Source organism: Euphorbia lathyris, chromosome 8 (assembly GCF_963576675.1).
Source record: "Euphorbia lathyris chromosome 8, ddEupLath1.1, whole genome shotgun sequence".
Taxonomy (NCBI): domain Eukaryota; kingdom Viridiplantae; phylum Streptophyta; class Magnoliopsida; order Malpighiales; family Euphorbiaceae; genus Euphorbia; species Euphorbia lathyris.
The window spans coordinates 40,365,720-40,385,024 of NC_088917.1; the positions used below are offsets into that span (position 1 = coordinate 40,365,720).

Consider the following 19,305-nt stretch of genomic DNA (forward strand, 5'->3'; position numbering starts at 1 on the left):
TTCGTACTAAGGTGTAAAAATACACTTAACGTTTTAGGTCAAGAGTAATTTTATTCCTAACATCTAAAATGATACAATTTTACCTCTAACGTTAAAAGCCAACAACAATTTTACGCCTAACGTTTATAAATTGTGTCAATTTGAGAAATAATTCATCAGACTGTCTTCTCGAACATGAATCTTGTCATCCACACTTCACACATGCATCATTTTATCAGTAGCAAATCATAAACATATGTTGGGATGTGAAAAAAAAATATGTACTGTTTTTTGTACGAATTGGACAAAAAAATTAAAAAAATTCACCGAATTTATAAATATTAATCTCCAATTCTATTATTAAATTATAAAAAACATGAAATTCTTTTTTTAGAACGTATTGATATGCAATTGGTGCAGAATAATGAACAAAAATATTTGTGTTTTATAATAGAGGTACAATTGACCCAAATTATCAACGTTAGGGGTAAAATTGCTCTTGGCTACCAACGTTAGGGGTAAAATTGAACCATTTTCGACGTTAGTGGTAAAATTATTTCTGATTCAAAACGTTAGGAGTATTTTTACACCTTAACCCTTAAATTTCTGATAGGCGACATACTTTAATTCTATTAATTTTAATTAACTTTATTAAAAAAGTATGGTAATTATATCACGTATCAGAAATTAAGTGGGAAACATTAAGGGTACATAAAAATAGAGACATTATATTTTTTGATTTGCAAGGAGCATAATTTTTTTTGAATAAGGTTTAAATTTTCTCCTATCATTTTTGTGAAAGTACATAGTTACCCCTAATATACAAAATTGTAAAATTTTATCCCTAACATTTCTAAGGAAGATAAATTTTACCCATTCTTAACATAAAATTTGAGCGTACTTGTTTGGTCATCATTTCATAAACCACATCCTACCTTTCAAAGAAGTTTGTTGATGCTTTGGAGATGTTTCACGCATCTTGTAATGTTAATATTTTAAGCATTTTTTTTTTGTGATTAACTTATACGTGGAAGATTTAATTGTTTTGGAAGGTTTTTTTTTGTAACTTCGTTAGTAATAAAATAAACATTTTAGACATAATTGGTGTTTGGAAGATTTGATATAAAATTTAAATAACGGCGTGTGGGATGTTGGACGCTCGAGGGATCCTCCCCCACGAGTTCTGTTTAGTGTTGATTGTGTTGCTTCTTCAAGGGGTAAATTTACAAAACTGGCCCAATAACGTGATCCATTTATATTTATAGACCCATTTAGATATATATTACCAAGCTAGACTGTTCGACTTTCAGAATACCTATAACACCCTCATTTCTATCCAAACCCCTTTCGAACTCATTCCTATTTCACATTAGCGAAATGCAAAGACAGAAAACGAATGACGAAGATGGCAAAATCTCGAAAGAAGCAACATCAGGATAAAACCAAGTCAAAAGTAAGTCTCCTCCATCTCTTTTGGTTTTTGCATTGTTTATTTCAGATATATTATAGGGTTTTGCATGTGAATGTGTTATGTTTGGTTAGGGTTAATGTTAATGGGTATAATGATGATTTTCGAACTTATTTGAGTTGTATAGATGTGTGATTTTTTTTGTTGGCGATATATTTATTGAAGGCTTCAATGGAGAAGCCTAATGAATTTCTCCAACCTCTAAGAGACGGGTAATGAACTCGGATCTAATTAATAAATAAATTAACAGATTTAGGAGTACATCTTATAGTGCAGATCCGTTGAATAGCAGCAGAAGTAATTAACTTTGACTCTGTATCACCGATCTAGGAGGTTACCATACCAAAGGAGTAATCACCCTTAGTTCATGAACTACGAATGAAACTCAAAGACAAAGGAGAGAGGGGGGCACATAAGAGAGAGAGAAAGAGAGAGAGAGAGAGAGAGAGAGAGAGAGTCTTTTTTCCATTATGCTCTCTTAACTTGTGTGTTAGGTTTATAGCCTCCCTAACTATCTATTTATAGCTAGTTTAAACCCTAACCCTAATCCTAATCAGACTAAGTTATGATCGGGCTATAAATGGATCAGTAAATGGGCCAAAGCCCCTTTACTCCATTTATCCCTACATCTCCCACTTGTACGTAATGGAAACATATTCCATCACGTTGTCTTGTTCATACTCGCAAATAGTTTGTGCGACCGACATATAATCGAGAACTCAAAATTGTATACTCGTTGGAGATATACAACCTCTCGAATTACGTGTGTAATTAAGAAATGGTATGCTTTATCCTAAACTTTATATCACATCCACTATAATTGTCATTATCTAAATAGTTCATCTATATTCACAAGCATACACATATGCACAACTATCCGGATTTGCGAAATATAGGACTACTAGATGTGAACTTGATAAAGTCTTTCTGTCTTACTACATTCCTTCCATAATAGTTCATTTTACTTGCCCAGTTGGCCTCTGTCCGAGTTGAATTAGTACTTAGCTCTTGATGGCATCCTTCAAAAGTAGCCAAAATGAATTACACTTCTTGAACTAGTTAATGGTATCAAGGATAGAGTTTCGAGAACAAACTTGTTTTTCACATAGATAGTCTCACGCTAGAAAAAAGTGAGATTTTCCTTTTTTCTATCTCTAGGTCACAAACTACACATGGTATGAAAAACATGTGCTGTGGTGTTTTAATCCTTCCATCTGAAGAAAGCGCATGTCTATGATCAAGACAACACCATACGAAGGTTTCCGTTTCGATGTGCCATATGTTGGAAATTAGGCTAAGGTATAGCAGCGGAAATATAAAAAATTTTAACCTATTTCCATAAACCATAGGATCCGTTAATCGTTATTTTATATAAAGAGGGATAAGAAGAATTACCTTTTGATGATCAATCTACCGTTGTTAATGAAGTGCCCACAACTCTTCTCCGAGTTCCCAAACACGAAATAAAACACGGGAAGATTAATTTAGAATCAACCGTTGAATAGCAACCAAAGTAGATTGCCTCTAACTAATCAACACAAGATCAAGGATAAAAGAAATAGATGAAATCAATTGATCGGAAGGAAGCCGTAGAAAATCTCGTCTTCGAACTAGGGGTGTCGAAATTTTCTCTCTCTTACACTATATGGATTTCAAAAAACTCAATAGGGGATTAGCTCTAGGATTTCGAAAATCCCATAGGGTGGGGTATTTATAATCTCTTGTATCTAATCCCTAGTTAGATAGAATTAGGTTACTGAATAGGAATTCAATTCGGAATAGAATTCCTAATTATTATCTCATTATATATCTAATATATTAAGGATAATAATAATAACCTTATTGGATAATAATAGGAGTATTATAATCTAATTAAAACTCCTAACTTATTTATCTCTTAATTAATTTAATTCATAATCCTAATCTAATTAGAATTAACAAAATCAAATTAATTATTCATGTATTCTATTACATGAATTTCGACCCCCCCTTGGTCCATTGGCCTTATTGGGCTCAATTGGGCTTCCATCAATTAATTAACATCTATCTCTCTTTTAGGTTCCAAGTCTTATGTGTGACCCATTAGGTTCTTATTACTTCTAGCCGTATGCAACGTTATTAAATTAATTTTCAAAGAATTATATTTAATCTTTGCATAACGGAATGATGTACATAGTATGTGATTAGCAAGTCCGTAATCATTCCCCCAGAGCTATAAGAAGACAGGTTGATTCTGTCGTTAACCTTTCCGTATTAGTTACAGTATAATTCGATCATTTATCAACTACATCCTTGAACTGAATCTTATGACTATGGGTGATGTCAAGTCACATATAGCGAGACGTTCGTTTTACTTGTACAGGCCGAGTCAACTCAAATAGATAGGTTAAGTGAAATCTGTATTTCAAGTCTTAAGCTATCACCTTGCAAGGATTTAGAGTCGAGTCTTCCACAAGCGATCCTTGGATGTATCTTCCATTTATCGGGAGTGATAAATGCTCAATCCAATATATAACGATCCCGCAATCACTTCCTGTGATACCCAACGTCTACTGTTCACACCCCAGAGTCATCTCTGTTAAGGATCGTGTTACACCAGAGTCAAAGCGTCACATTCCGTAATCCAGAATACCAATTAATATTCCTTTGAGTCTGAGGATTAGTTATACCTATTAATACCAATGAGATGAACATGTGACAAGGATGAATCTACCCATCCTGTTATCTCAAATCGGATCCCCAATCCTAATAAACAACTTTTCATCGGATCTATGTAACTGTCCAGATATCTGTATATATGAAGCTTGTGAGATCAGCTTTCTGTCGGACAGAAGACATTGTTACATACAAGTCTCAAAAGTGATATATCAATCCTAAACATATCACTTGACTTGGGGTGGTTTTAAGTTGATTAGTTTATTATAAAGTTTTGTCTCACTTCATGCTTGTAATCACTTTAAATAAACTTACAGATTTCCTTTTATTAGACTTTATTTAGTGCTTAAAAGGGATTGCCTTTATATAGTTATAAAACATATATCTCATTAAAACAAATGATATAAAGAACAATTCATTTACATTAAGTTTGTATCCTAGAACAATTGTCTATAGGACACTAAACTCCAATACCATACCATCTAACTTTAGTCTATCTCATTATAGGACTATCTTCGGCTATCTTAGACAGAAGATTCCATTCAAGCAACTCTAATTGAAATTTGAGATTATAAATAATCTTTTGTATACATATATTATCCACTCATATGTATACTTTTATCATGCATGCGAATAAATCTAGATTTATTATTACTACAAGACGACGTCAATTATTGAGCAAGTTCTCGTTTACTAAAAAATTCACCTCATCCTTACCTTTGTCACCATAATTAACAGAATGAGGGTAAGCGCTCATATGAGTGAGCTGCTACTGTTTTCGACATGCTTAATTGCAAACATTAACATACAATATTTACATATACGTGTATTATAGGTGATTCAGAAAGACACTTTATTGAATTTGAAACACATATCACAAAAGTTACATGTAGTAGAAATATGTTTAGATCCTAAGTAATCCCTAGGACCTAATACGTTTTACAAAAACATCTATCTTGACAAGTTTCGTTAGAGGGTCAGCAACTATGTCATGAATCAAAACATATTTCATACACACTTCTTTTCACGCAATTAAATCTTTAACAAAATGATACTTAATCTCAACACCATTTGCTTTATTATGAAATCTTTGATCCTTAGAAAAAGCAATAGCATTTTGACTATCACTGCTGATTACTTGAGAGCTTGTAGTAACAATGTTTAGGTGATCCATAAATATATTCTACCAAATGACCTCTTGGGCTACGGATGAGTAAGACACATACTCAGCTTCCATGGTAGATAAGGTTATACATATCCATTTCTTGCTACGCTAGGAAATTGCATCATTTCCGAGTAAAAACATATAGACGGAAGTGGATTTTCTTTCATCCATATTTCATTCCCAGTCTACATCTGAGTATCCTCTTTATAGCAAACCAATGAGCTTGACCTGAGTTGGAATGATATCTGCTTACCATCCCAACATCATGGTAGATATCAGACCTAATGTCACTTTGTTAATTGGTATTGGCAATGTTTTCCGGTTAAAAGATTTGCAAGTAATAATTGAGTTACAATATGGATTCATGGTATTTGATTTCATGAAATTCCAACCTATCCAAATCCATAATAACAGTATATATGGTTTGTTTAAATAAAAACATGTTTAACAAATACAATCATAGCCACCACTTTAAAATATTGGTAAATATTGATGAGAATGAGCGAGATTTAAATCCATCTTATAATTTCAATAAAAATGTAAGAGTGTGTAAGAACAAATCCAGGATTACATAGCTGAGCTAAGGAGATATAACATAATTTAAATAAATATGAGATAAGTGTTTGGAAAAATAAACTTATTTCAAAAAGCAAGAAAATAACTATTAAACATGAGTTTGTAACATTAGCATTAAACTTATCTTAAAGAACATGAAAATATCAACTATGAATACATTCAGTAGATGTTGGTTTAAAATCAAATCCAAATCAATCATCTACATGATACATGGATTGATTGTAAAATCAAATCATTTCTTAGTAGAAAATCAAATCATTTAAGAGTTAATATGAATGCATCATCATTATTGATGTTCTAGAATTATTAAAACTACAAGAATTATAGAGTTATCAAGTTGTTTTATAATTTATTTTAATATTTATATGCTCAATATGTATGAATCCACGGATTCAAAAACTAGTACGGGGCGTTTGGTATTCTATAGGGATAGGGATAAGGATAAAAGTTGGGATATGGATAAGGATAAGTGGTTGGGATAAGGGTAAAAATATAATAATCGAGAATTATTATTCAATATTTGGTACGTGGGATAGGGATAGGGATAAAATAATACATTTTACTATTTTAACCCTATTTAAACTACATAACATTAATTTGAGGGATAAGATGGACTTTTTCATCCTATTAAAATCGCATGAGCTTATCCCACCTCCTTATACCAACCCCTTCCGGGTATAGAATTTGAGAGTCATCCGTCTCACTCTTGTATCTCCCAAACAAACACGCGATAATTTATGTCGTGTTTTTTTATCCCTATCCCACCACCTCTATCCCTTCTAACACACACCCAGGTAGTGTTCATCTGTGTTTTGCACAAACCATCAATGAATATAAGCAGCTCTTTTCTCTCTCTCAATTTCAGTTTCTTCTTTCCTTCTATTATTTTATCTGCTATCACTTCCCCAATTCCCAAACGCAATTGAGACCATCAGACCTAAATTCCCCAATTTTCCCAATCATCTCGTATCAATTGATTTGAAGCTTGCGAGTTATTCTTCCAAACTCTATACTCGCCTCGCATTGAAGCTTCAAACTCCTTCTCGTTGTTCGCCTGCCACCACAGTCCGCTCTCTTTCAGGTATCCTCGCCTATTATGCTCAGTTTTTTTCTTTGATTTTATCATTAAATTCATCTTGTTTTGCTTGAATTTTTTGTGTACTGCGTGCTTGTGCTTGTGCTTGGCTTTGCTGTGTCTTTGAACTATATTCAGCCTGTTCTTTATTTTAGAATTGAATTTTTTTTGTTAATAATTTAAGACAACAACTCAATTCATCATCAATCTAAACTTGGGAGAGGAGGGAGTATTTAAGCTTACTGATCTGCAAGTGTCCGAAGGGATACAGCACTTGCAAAATCAAGGGAAAAGTAGCAAATTCAAGTATTACTATGTTTGATTACCGTGCTTAATTACCTCTTTATCTCATCTAATGATCACAATTAACATTTAAAACTAGAACCTAAAACAACTGGACATAAACCCTCAATAATTGAAACAGCAAGGACATCAGCAATTATGGAAAACATAAAATTAACGATTGAAATTGAGGTATGGGATAGGGAAAAGAGGGAGCATTTAAGCTTTCTAATCTGCAAGGAATTGGAGGATAGAATCATTGGGAATGCCAGAAACAGAGAGCTTGTGAACCTAACCAGAGTTTCTTGTGATCAACATTCGAACCGAATGCATCTGTTGTGCCTTATTGCTTGGGTTGCTTAATTGTATATGTCCAGAGCAGTATTAGAGGCTACCTTGACCTCTATCCCATGCCCTTATATTATTCGATTAAACTCCCCACAGAAACTATGATTCCCAAACCACTACGCATACTGGCTACCGGCACTGCTTTGTGCTTGGGTGGAGTGGCAGCTCTCAATATCACTTCTTCCATCGCCATTGGAGCTTTTCGCTATGCAAATGACCTCAAAATGGTAAGCTTTTTCAACTTCCTTCTTTTAAATAAACCCTTGATGCTTTTCCTATCTGTGCGGAAATTATTGATATCATATAGGGTCCTAAATACTTAGTCTTTTTGTCTTTGTATAGAGAAAGAATGCTTTGCCATGTGGGGTTTGCAGAGGAAAAGGGTTTTATATATGCAAGTTGTGCCAAGGCAATGCTACTATCAAGTGGTCTCCTTTGTATGATCCTATTGCTATTAACCCTTGTCTTTGCCCTACCTGTGATGGTAACAGGTAAATGGTTGTGTTGTTCTATTTTTGTGTTTCTTTGATTTTTGAAATAACTTTTTCCCTACCTTCTATTGCAGGGTTCAGCGCTGTCTAAACTGCCTTGGCAAGGGATATAGTTATGGTTCTTAAATTCTGAATTACATGGCATTCTATGTACTTTTCAGCGGTAAGCTGCTTCTATTTCACTTCTTTTCGTTTTTGCTATGTTTTAATTGGTAATTGGTCAATATGGTAACCTTGATTAACAGTAATGGCCAAAATTTGATCTATAAAAGGGTCCGTGTGACTTTTTAATGTCTATGATATATGATGAGTTTGGTAGACTGGTAAAATTTGTTGGAAAAAACCTATAATCTGTTACGATTTTAAATCCAAAGGGAAGAAAGTAGTTAGTTTAGTTTATATTTTTCTTTAGTATCTATAGGAATATTTAATCAGTTTAGTGACTAGTAGAATCATATCCAATTGTAATCGAACCTCGACCAACCATTTCTCTTTAACTGAAATACAATATTATAGTTAATTGGCACCATAACCCACAATTGACTCTCCCATTTGCATATTCATATTGCTTTAGGGATAGCAGTAGTCATCAAGATTACAACCAAGATAATAATCATCTTGGTATTTGGTCAGGCAAACACTGCTTTTATAATGTGAACTGTTCAGAACTGAAGCTTTACGATTCCTATATGCAAATTTTCTTTATTTATCCACTAGTATGTATGTCATGGAAACTTGTATGTTTAAGCGTTTTAAAAACTAAAACTATTGCAAACTTGTAACAAACATTTTTGGTAACGTTTTCCATAATTTTAACTCATTTCTTAAAATAAAATAGGTTACGAGAATTAGATCTGCACATTGAAACCTATCTCATAGTCGTTTTCATCATGCGCAGATTCCTAATCTAGTCTAAATCAAAACTCCTTTTTTCCCCCACATGTAACTTTTAAGTAATGTTTCTTCATTTTATTCATATGTATATAAGATTTACGAAGGCATACAAAGATTATGTGAGAAATTTTGCTTTCCTTGTGAATAATTCTATCAATAAATAAGTGGTGTCAAGAGCATCTCTCTCTCTCTCTCTCTTAATTGGGCTTATTGGTTAGAGCTTGTAACTGTAAATTAACCCTGGATTGACTTGTATCCCTTGTACTTGGAAGAGCAATAAAGCATGATCCTTAAAACTCTCTGAAGAATTGCTGTGGTACAAAACTAAAAAGGTGATTGATGGTGATATGTGAAAATTATGCTGAAGGGTTAGTTATTCGGCTGCTTTGATTTGATGTGGACATTAGTTATTTTTCAGAGGTGACAATTCCATAAATTCCTGACAATACTTATACTGTTATTTTGTTCAAAAGGTCTTCATCACTTATTTAGCTTTATCAGACTGAAATTCTATGAGTTAGAGATCGGGTAAAATAATGAGTTTTTCAAAATCTTCTCTTTCTCGGCTGAGAATACACGGGATTTGTGCTTAATTTTGGGGGGCAACACAATTCGGCTTCATAGTAATTACTTGGTGTTAGAGTTATAATAGAATTAGATCCTTTTTTTTTCCTGAACTTTCTAGTATTATTCTACAGTTTCTCTAGTACAATTCAAACTCTCTTGTATACATAAATGCTCTCGAATTTATATTTACTCCTAACATTTGAAATGGTACAAATTACCCTTAACATTTCCAAGCATTACGTAACGAAGATTTGAACAAAACTGTTATTTAACTATTTTATTAGACCTTCCAACATCAACTTTATCTAGAAAATTTATTGTGTTACTAATATAAATATAGTTACAAATAACCTACTAAAATATCAATGATTAAATTTGCTTCGTAATAAATTAATAAAAAAAAGTCCAAGCGATTAAAATATTTATTGTGTTACTGACATAATTACAAACAATCTATCAAAATGCATAAAACTATTTTAGTTTATCGATAAACTTGTTTGGTATGACAATCTAATAACTGTTAGACTAGTCCATTCAAATTTTTCATTGGATAGAGGTAAATTTGATCTTTTTTAGAAATATCAAGGATAAATATATATCATTTCATACGCTAGTGTTAAATTTACACTTTTTAAAAAACGATAAGGCAAATTTGGACATTATCCTTTGATAATGCTTGTGAAAATATCATAAAAGGATATGGTAGTCTTTTTGGAAGATGTAGTGTAACACTGCTACGAATGTTCTTACAAGATAAAGATTTGTTGGATACTAGCAAGGGACTTTCTGACACTCAAATGAGTTTTGATTCTAAGAGAAATAGTAGGTTATAACAATAGTAATGAGCAGTATAAGAAGTAAAAATGTACAATTTGAGGGAGTAAACCCAAAGCTAAAGTATTCACCGCCTAGATAACGTATAGAACCAAGTAGTTTAATACTTGTAGGTATAAATCCCGTGGATTCGATACCTGGACTTAACCAGATTTATTACTTGATACAACGGGGTACACTTGTCCCTAAGTAGTCCGCGGAGAGACCGCTAGGCTAGTTCTCTCCGCGCTCATCATGGGTAAATTCTTTAAATTAAAGGATAGAAGGAAGGAATTATCTCTCAAATAGGAAGTTTCAATTTTCCTAATCTTAGATTGAATATGAATTGCAAAATAGAAAGTTTGAATTTCTAGAATTTTCATCAAAATAGGTAGGAAAATCGTTTAAAAATTGAGAGACGTGTTTCATATTTTGGGTAATTACGGAAACGTGCCTGGAAACGTTTCGTATAAGTTTCGGAGAGTTTCAGTTTTCCACATTTACCGGAAACGAAGAAATGCATGTCAAGAAGAGTTTCCGTGCTTCATAGACAGAATGTCCTTGCAGTGGAGCGGAGAAAGTGTTCCATACTAATAGAACTGATACAAAGTTCAAGTTAAGAAGTCTATAACGCGTGCTTTGAGAACATTGAGAAGTCATTGGGACCTTATGAGGTTTGAAGATTTCAGAATCAAGCATGAGGAATGTTTTGAAACCTTTAGCATTATAAAGGTTTTCTGGAAGCAACGGTCTAAGGCTTATTAGCTCAAGCTAGGGATGTTAACACTGAGTTTTCCACTTTTGTGCTTCGAGTAGGAAAAAAAAGTAATAAGGTTGAAAAACTTCGAGATAGCAAGGGGAATTTGCACGACTAGAGAGGAAGTTAGGTGAGGTTATGGTTCATTACTTACTGGAAATCTTTTAAGGTTCTAATACTTTCTAGATGGAGGTGGCTGGCTGAATTGAGCCGGTTATTTCTACGAGCCATAATGAGAATCTGTTGAGTTGCATTACGAATGAGGAGATTGCAATAACTGCTTTTAGTATGCACCCTGACAAAGCACTAGGGCCAGATCAGATGAATCCTTCTTTTTATTATGGACTTTGTTTGTATTGATGTGGTGAAAATTTGTAGAGATTTCTTCACCTCTGGGATCCTGAGTGTAAAACTGAACAATATGAATTTTTTCTTATTCCGAAAAATAGCAGTCTAAATATATGATAAATTTTTGTTCTATTTCCCTATGCAATGTCTTGTATAGGATAATTGCTAAATTCAATGTTATGATCAATTAAAATGGAGCTCTATGAGCTATATTCCAGCAAGTTTGGATTCTCTGATAAATGGGTGAATTTCATTCTAGCATGTATATCGTTAGTTAATTATCAGATTACATGATGCTCCAGTTCAAGATTTGTTCCCTGAAATCTCTCATCTCTCCCCTTGTAATTCTTCTCACAAGACGGTCGCTGGAATCTCTAATTTTGGGGCGGCTATTGACGCTCCAATCAGACTAGGTAAGGGCTCGAAATCCTACGCGAGTATCATAGCACATCAAATTGACCTAATCTCTCCGCCACCCGAGGTCACTGAGGTCAGAGGTTTCAAAACAGTGACAATTTCACAAGATGTTTTTGAACGGCGATTGAATCTTTGCAAAAATTCTTTGATTGGAAAGTTGGTATTACAGAAAGGGGATAAGCCTTGGAAACTTACGGATTTAAAGGTTGCTCTCACAAAAACATGGGGCCTTCATGAACACTGACGTTTAATCTCTATTGGTCGCGACTATTATCACATTCTATTATCTGGCCCTGCCATCAAAGCTGCTATTTGGAGTACACGAGCAGTGAACATGAAACCTGGCATCTTCCGTCTTCAGGCTTGAGAACCCGATTTGGACCCTCACGAACAGAAAACAACCTCAGCTTAGGTTTGGGTTCAGATTCACAGTTTCCATGGATTTATTGGGATCCCCATATTTTGAAGCAGATAGCTCACTGTTTTGGTACTCTTATGAGAATTGACTGTGCTACTTTGGATAGTGACTATGGTTTCTATGCTAGAGTTTTGGTGGATATTGACGTACAGAACCTTCTTCCACGTACTGTTTTCTACGCGAGGAATGGTAAACATGGATGGGTTGATCTAATCTATGAAAATCTCCCTGCTTTCTGCAAGGTTTGCTCCTCAGTGGGACATATGGCATATGACTGTAAGAGAAATAAGAAGCCTATAGGCAATGCAGATTCAACAAAGGAGCTCAATGGTCCGGGCAAAGCAAATAAGCCATCTCGTGGGCGTTCATCGTCTGAATAGTGGCAGGCAAAAGAACGTGTGTCATCTCAAATTCCTGTGAAATTAGCGATCAATAGGATTCGAATGGCAACACAACCCGCGAATAAGGTAGTAGCAATTGACCTAGCAGATATGGTAGTAGCAATTGACTCTATGGGTACAAAAGTGATGGATGCAACTGAAACTGTGGTTGCTGATGCGGTGGGCGCAATTAATCCTGTAGACATAGAAGAGGTGGACCCGCTTACTGCTATGATAGAATACATACCATAACAGGGAACTAAGGAAGATGACCAGCCGACGGTGGAAGACTGTCTGTCTTCAACGGATTTTGAGGATGATCAAGTAACACCGTCACCTCACTCTATGGAGAGGGATACTGTAAAACAATTAACCTGGGCGGACCAAGTGGAGGAAGAAGATCAATGGCAGACGGTGGGAAAGAAATATGCTTCTAAACATAAGCAAACAATAGACAAATATGATTTTGGGCGCCCCAAGCGTCAGGTAAAGGTGCCCTCTAAATTTAAGCAATGATAGTTTTCTATCGGAATTGCAGGGGTCTTGGCAACAGTAGCATTCAACGCACTCTATTCACTTACTGTTCTACTTACAGACATGATATTGTATGTATTGCGGAACCTAAAATTCAGCTTCAGTCTATAAAACAGTCATTTTGGCCTTTCATGGGTGTGTAGTTGATTGTAGCGACTCCGAGTTTATGGCTTTTCAGTAGATTGGGTTCCTCAGTAACTTCACAGACTCTCTCATCACAACATGTCTCCTTCGACTTTTGTATGGATGGAAGAACTCACTGTATTTGTTGTGTTTATGCTAGCACAAATTATTTGCAGAGAAGAGCATTATGGGGCGGATATAAATCAAATGAGGAATGACAGAAACACTCTGAAAAGCTTCATTGCTATTGGTGATTTCAATTCTGTCCTAAGAGCTCATGAAAAAACTGGGGCTCCTCCAGCACTTGCCCCGTGTGCTGAATTCCAATCTTTCATTAACTCGGGTGAGCTTCATGATATTGGTTTGTCGGGTTCCCTTTACACCTAGACTAATAAGCGGTTTAGGACGACTCGGGTTAATTGTCGGTTTGATCGAACTCTCGCCTCTGCTGATTTTTTTGAGCCTTACAACAGCGTCTCCTGTACTGCTCTCGCTAGAAGCCACTCGGATCATCATCCTATTCTTCTCCGTGGCAACTTATTGTCTCATGGTTCACCGAGATTTCGGTTCCAAAGCATGTGCTAACCCATCCGGACCTCAAAAGTGTAGTTTCGGATTTCTGGCAGTCATTCTCCGAGCATCTCCCGCCTATGCAGCTTCTCATTGCCAAACTCCGTTGTTTGCACCCTATTCTCAGAAAATGGAACAAAGAGGTCTTTAGTCACTTAGATACAAACATATCTAAGGGGGAAGCCGCACTCCTTGAGGTGCAACAGTTCATTGAAGTGGAGGGTATGACCGAGGAGCTTAACCGACGTGAGGTCTCTGCCCAATCGGAATTGGATCTACAACTCCTGAGAAAGGAGATTTACGCTAAAGATCGTAGTCGTGTGCGGTGGCTCAAAGAGGGGGATTGAAACACTGCTTTCTTCCATTAGTATGCAATGATTAAATCGCGGACCGCTGGCATCTCTGCCCTTGAGATCGATGGGACCATCTCGATCTCACAGCAGGACATTACGACCCATATTGTGAACTATTACGAGGACTTGTTTCCGGCCCCTGCATTCTCTTCTCCGACCTTCTCTAAAGTGGCGCAAGTTGTACCTTGCCTTGTTACTGATGATGAAAATGCCTCACTTTTGACTTGCCCTACTAAGGAGGAAATCAAGAAACGATTTTCGGGATGGATGGCCTCAGCGCCTCGGGACCGGATGGGTTCAATGGAGTTTTTTTCACTGCCTTTTGGGAGATTGTTAGCTCCGATGTGTGCGTTGCGGTAAGAAGCTTTTTTACTTCTGGTTTTATGCTACCGGGCCTTAATTCAAATACAATGGTGCTTCTCCCCAAAGTTGAAGGTGCTATACGGATCGACCAATTCTTGCCAATTCTCATGGGAAACTTCATTTTTAAGGTAATTACAAAAATATTGGCTAACCGAATCTCTGGAATTGCTACACAAATCATATCTCCAAACCAATTTGGTTTCGTAAAAGGAAGAAACATCTCATATTTCATTGCCACAGGTTCTGAAGGAATTAATGTTTTAGATAAGCACGGACTCGCAGGTAACATGACATTAAAAATTGACATCCGGAAGGCTTTCGACACCATGAACTGGGATTTCATCATTGTGGTACTTGCGGCCTTTGGTTTCTCTCCGGTCTTCAGGGCTTGGATTAGGAGCATCTTCGATTCGGTCAGGATCAGTATTGCTTTAAATGGGTCACCCAAGGGGTACTTCAGATGCGCTAGAGGGGTCCGACAAGGAGATCCGCTCTCTCCGATCCTTTACTGCATTGCGGAAGATTATCTTAGCAGATCTCTCCTCCATTCCGTCAACACTGGAGTTCTTAAGCCGATGAATTATATGAGGGGAATGGCATTTCCTTCGCATCTCTTATTTGCGGATGATATCCTCTTATTTTGTAAAGCATCAATGGATAATATGAATGCTATTGGGAGAATATTTGCGGATTATGCCAGGTTATCTGGTCAGGAGGTAAATTGGGTAAAGTCTGAATTGATTATTGGTACTAGAGTTCCTTCTCACCGTGTTTCGCATTTAATAGGGGCTATAGGTCTGCGCCTTGGCACTTTACCGGTAGTTTACTTGGGCGTCCCTTTGTTCAAGGGAGCTCCGAAAAAACGCCAACTACAGCCTATTGCAGACCGCATCATGGCTCGGTTCAGCGGTTGGAAGGCAAAGTCATTGTCTATGGTTGGTCGACTTGCACTCATTCAATCTTTAATTACAAGCTCTTTACTTCACTCGTTTGTGGTTTATAAGTGGCCTTCCGCTTTACTGAGTTGCTTGAATCAATGTACTCGAAATTTTCTTTGGACTGGAGAGGTCGGAAAACGTAAGTTAGTCACAGCCCCATGGAAAGTTTGCTGCAACTCTATAATAGAGGGGGGGGTCTGGGTCTTAAAGATTTCGCCATATTAAATTCTGATATGCTTGGGCGTTTGAGTTGGGACCTAATACGCAACATCCCATTCATTGCATTCTTTCATAAAAGGTTCCTCAACGCCTACGGCTTACCAAAGCGCTCACCGATTCGTTCTACTGTCTGGATTTCCCTTCGATCCAACTTCTCACATATGAAGTCTGACGTTCTTTGGTTTATTGGGCAACATTCAACTTTGTTATTCTAGTTTGATGAATGGATTCAACCATCTTTGTATTTACAAACTGCTGATTATCTCACGGATCGCTCCATGGTAATGGATCATTGGGAAGACGGTGTTTGGCATAGCTTACCTGACCTCCCAGCAGAGCTGATCGCTCGGATCGAATGAATTAAGGTGGGGGAGGATGAGACGGATGCCTGTATCTGGACAACCTTAATCACGGGTCAGTACACGGTTAAAAAAGGTTACGCCTTACTCAAACAATCTCGGGAGCTGGCGACTTGGGCAACTTTTATTTGGAAACATTTCTTGCCCCCAACGAGATCATTGATATGTTGGAAGGCTATAAAAAATCTATTACCAACATATGAGGAGCTTCGGAAGCGCGGATTACAATTCGCCTTTTGCTGTGCCCTGTGTAATGTGGCTGAAGAAACTAATTCGCATTTGTTAATTTCATGTCATTTCACCGAGACGGTTTGGAAGGCGGTTTTCTCTTTATTTGGCCTACGATGTCGGATTTTTCGGGACTTCAGAGAGCTAATTGACTTTGCATTGACAGTCAACTTTAGCAGTCAGTTACGGAACCTCTGGAATGCTGCAATTGTGTGCGAAGTATGGGCTGTTTGGCTAACACAGAATTTGGTCATTTTCGAGGAAAAACCACCTGATATACACCGCTTATTGAGATCGATTTGGACCTCCATCTGTGAAGCGGATTATAATAGTCGAGGAACTATACGCAACATTATGTCTGATTTCCACATTCTGAAGCAGCTCTCTCTTACTGGCAGGAACTCTACGGCACCCCGTATCACAGAAGTGCGTTGGTTTCCCCCGCCCCAAGAATGGATGAAGGTCAACACCGATGGTTCTGCAATGGGGGCTCCTGGACCGGCTGGCGCGGGTGGAATATTTCGTAACTCTCACGGATTCGCCCATGGTGCATTTTGCTTTCATATTCCTACCACATACGCTTTTGTAGCAGAGCTACAGGAAGTTATAAATGCAGTGGAAATTGCATGGACTCGGCTATGGATTGAGGCGGATTCCACATACGTGGTTGACAAACTAAAATCACGTTCTACCGCGGCTCCCTGGTTTGTCTTGCAAAGCTGGAAAAAATGTTTATCCCGTCTCCGGCTTATGACCTATTCTGCCACATATTTTTCGTGAGGGGAATGGGGCCGCGGATCGATTGGCTAGAGAAGGACTAGTCACCAGGGATTACGCATGGTGGGACACGGCTCCAATTTTCTGTGACTCCTTTATATAACAGGATTTAGCTGGCTTCAGCCAATTTAGATTTTCTTAACTTGCTTTGCCTCATGTGGTTGTGGTTCATGTTCTTTGATACTGCTCTGTAACGATATTTCATTCATTTTTTATCATATATATTCTTTTGGGTTCGGCTCTGCCCTGGGCTCGAAGGGTGCCAACCTAGTTGGCATGCTCTGACCCAATGGCTATGCCGGATTCCAGTTTTCATTCAAAAATTATCAGATTATGCTTGAAGGGCAAGTGAATGGACCTATTAAGCCTTTTTTGAGAATTTCACTATGACATCCATGATCTCCCTACCTTTTCTTACGTGTAGAGGGGTTAAATGCTTTGATTCAGAAAAATAAAGTAAAAAATATAGCATGGATGTCGAGTGGCTAGGGGTGCTCCAGCTGTAAGTCATCTAATTTTTTCTCATAATTGTTATCATTTTTTGTGATTTGCTTCATACCGCCCCTTATTTCCCACATACTGCTCCCAAATTACAATTTTACCATTTCCCTTTATATTTGAAAATTTAAGTTCAAATTGACATTCTAACTCCCAAACACATTAATTCAAACCCGAAAAAGAACCCGAACTAATTATGGCTGGACGTGGAGGTAAAGGAAAAGCAGTAGGGATCATTCCGGTATGTGTTTGAACTTAATAGTTTTTGGACATTTATTTTTAATTTTTTTTTTTAGTTTTCTATCCCGAAAATCGGGATAGAAATTCGTGTGAATTTACTCATGGCGGGTCCAGGACCCGCCATGATTCTAGTATGGCGGGTACCTGGACCCGCCATGATTCTACTCATGGCAGGTCCTGGACCCGCCATGAGTAGCTTGACGGCGGGTCTTGGACTCGCCCGTCAAGAGATAGCGGCGGGTCCTGGACCCGCCGCTATGAAAACTTTAATAGTTAGCGTATTGTTTTTTGAACTTTAGCGTGTTGTTTTTAGAAATATTTAGCGTATTTTTTTTTGTAGAACTTTAGCGTGTTGTTTTTAGAAATATTTAGCGTATTTTTTTTTTGTAGAACTTTAGCTTGTTGTTTTTAGAAATTTAGCGTATTGTTTTGAGAAATTTTTTTTATAAGTAATTGTTGAATGTTTATTTTCCAGCGTGACATTTTAGAGGGTTCCGGACATCGCCATCCTTCTAAACGTGGCGTCACAGCCTCTAGTCGGAGGGAACGAGAAGCAGAGAGGCTCATGGCGGATGCTCAGAGGGCGCACATGACAGTGCAGCGACCAATGAGTGACGATGAGGATTATGTTACCATGGATGATGGTGAGGATTTTCCCGAGAGCGACCCTAGCCCAGTTCGTCGGGCGACGAAGGGGAAGGGTGGTCGTGCCGAGTCATCTGGTAAATAATTTACATTTTTCTCATAATTTTTTTTATTAATTTACTTTACTATAGAAAAATTGTTTAAATGTTATACGTTTAATACTATTGTAGGGAGTAGTAAGCGCTCGAGGAATGTTGTAGACGATGACTGGGTTGTGACGGATCCGGTCCCCGATGGACCAATTGATGGTACTGTGATTCCCAGCTTCTTGGGACATGTCGCTTCTACCATATGGAACGGACAGCTGAGGTCGGAGCTCAGGGGCCACACTAGAGGGTCATTATGCAGGAAATTGAATGAGTGGTATAAGAGCGCCCGTCCAGAGGTCAGGGCGCTTATACGGGGATCACAACTAGCACACCTCCCATCTACCATGTACACACACATTGATATTCCCCTTATATGAGTTGAAACACCTTTCCACATGATTTTGATTTGACAAAATTATTTAAGTGATGATAAAAATATTCTAACACATAAATTTAAATGCTTTGATTTATTACACTAATGTGTTTGTTCAATGTTGAGTTTAATTGTGTATAAGACAATGAGATTAAAAAGCCCAAAGGCTCATAAAGTGGGAGTCAAGCCCAAGTCAACACATCAATACCATTCGGCCTAAGAGTTCAAAACGTAGCCGTATCAACTAAAACGACGACTCAGCAAGAGAAGGATCGAGAAGCCTTCGTGGCAAAAGCTTCAAGAGGAAGCTGCTGAGTTGGACGACAAAGCAGTCTGGACATCGGCAGACAATGTTCAACTTCT

At 37.2% G+C, this 19,305-nt stretch overlaps 1 protein-coding gene across 2 annotated transcripts; it reads left to right on the plus strand.

Annotated features, from left to right (window-relative positions):
* Window positions 1-6,630: 6,630 nt before the first annotated feature.
* On the plus strand, window positions 6,631-9,379 carry LOC136202810 (protein BUNDLE SHEATH DEFECTIVE 2, chloroplastic). Of its 2 annotated transcripts, none has more exons than XM_065993710.1 (5): window positions 6,631-6,924; window positions 7,645-7,775; window positions 7,891-8,039; window positions 8,114-8,202; window positions 9,216-9,379. In XM_065993710.1, the coding sequence occupies exons 2-4, from the start codon at window positions 7,650-7,652 to the stop codon at window positions 8,163-8,165; spliced, it is 327 nt and encodes a 108-aa protein (XP_065849782.1). In that variant the 5' UTR covers window positions 6,631-6,924; window positions 7,645-7,649; the 3' UTR covers window positions 8,166-8,202; window positions 9,216-9,379. The 2 variants fall into 2 exon arrangements, with proteins under 2 accessions (XP_065849782.1, XP_065849781.1); XM_065993709.1 differs by having other exon boundaries at window positions 6,632-6,924; window positions 9,206-9,379.
* Window positions 9,380-19,305: the final 9,926 nt, after the last annotated feature.

Coding starts and splice junctions, on each gene's coding strand:
- LOC136202810 (XM_065993710.1), top strand. CDS start 7,650: ATGATTCCCAAACCACTACGCATACTGGCTACCGGCACTGCTTTGTGC. Junction 7,776..7,890: donor ATGCAAATGACCTCAAAATG/GTAAGCTTTTTC, acceptor GTCTTTGTATAG/AGAAAGAATGCTTTGCCATG. Junction 8,040..8,113: donor CCTACCTGTGATGGTAACAG/GTAAATGGTTGT, acceptor CTTCTATTGCAG/GGTTCAGCGCTGTCTAAACT.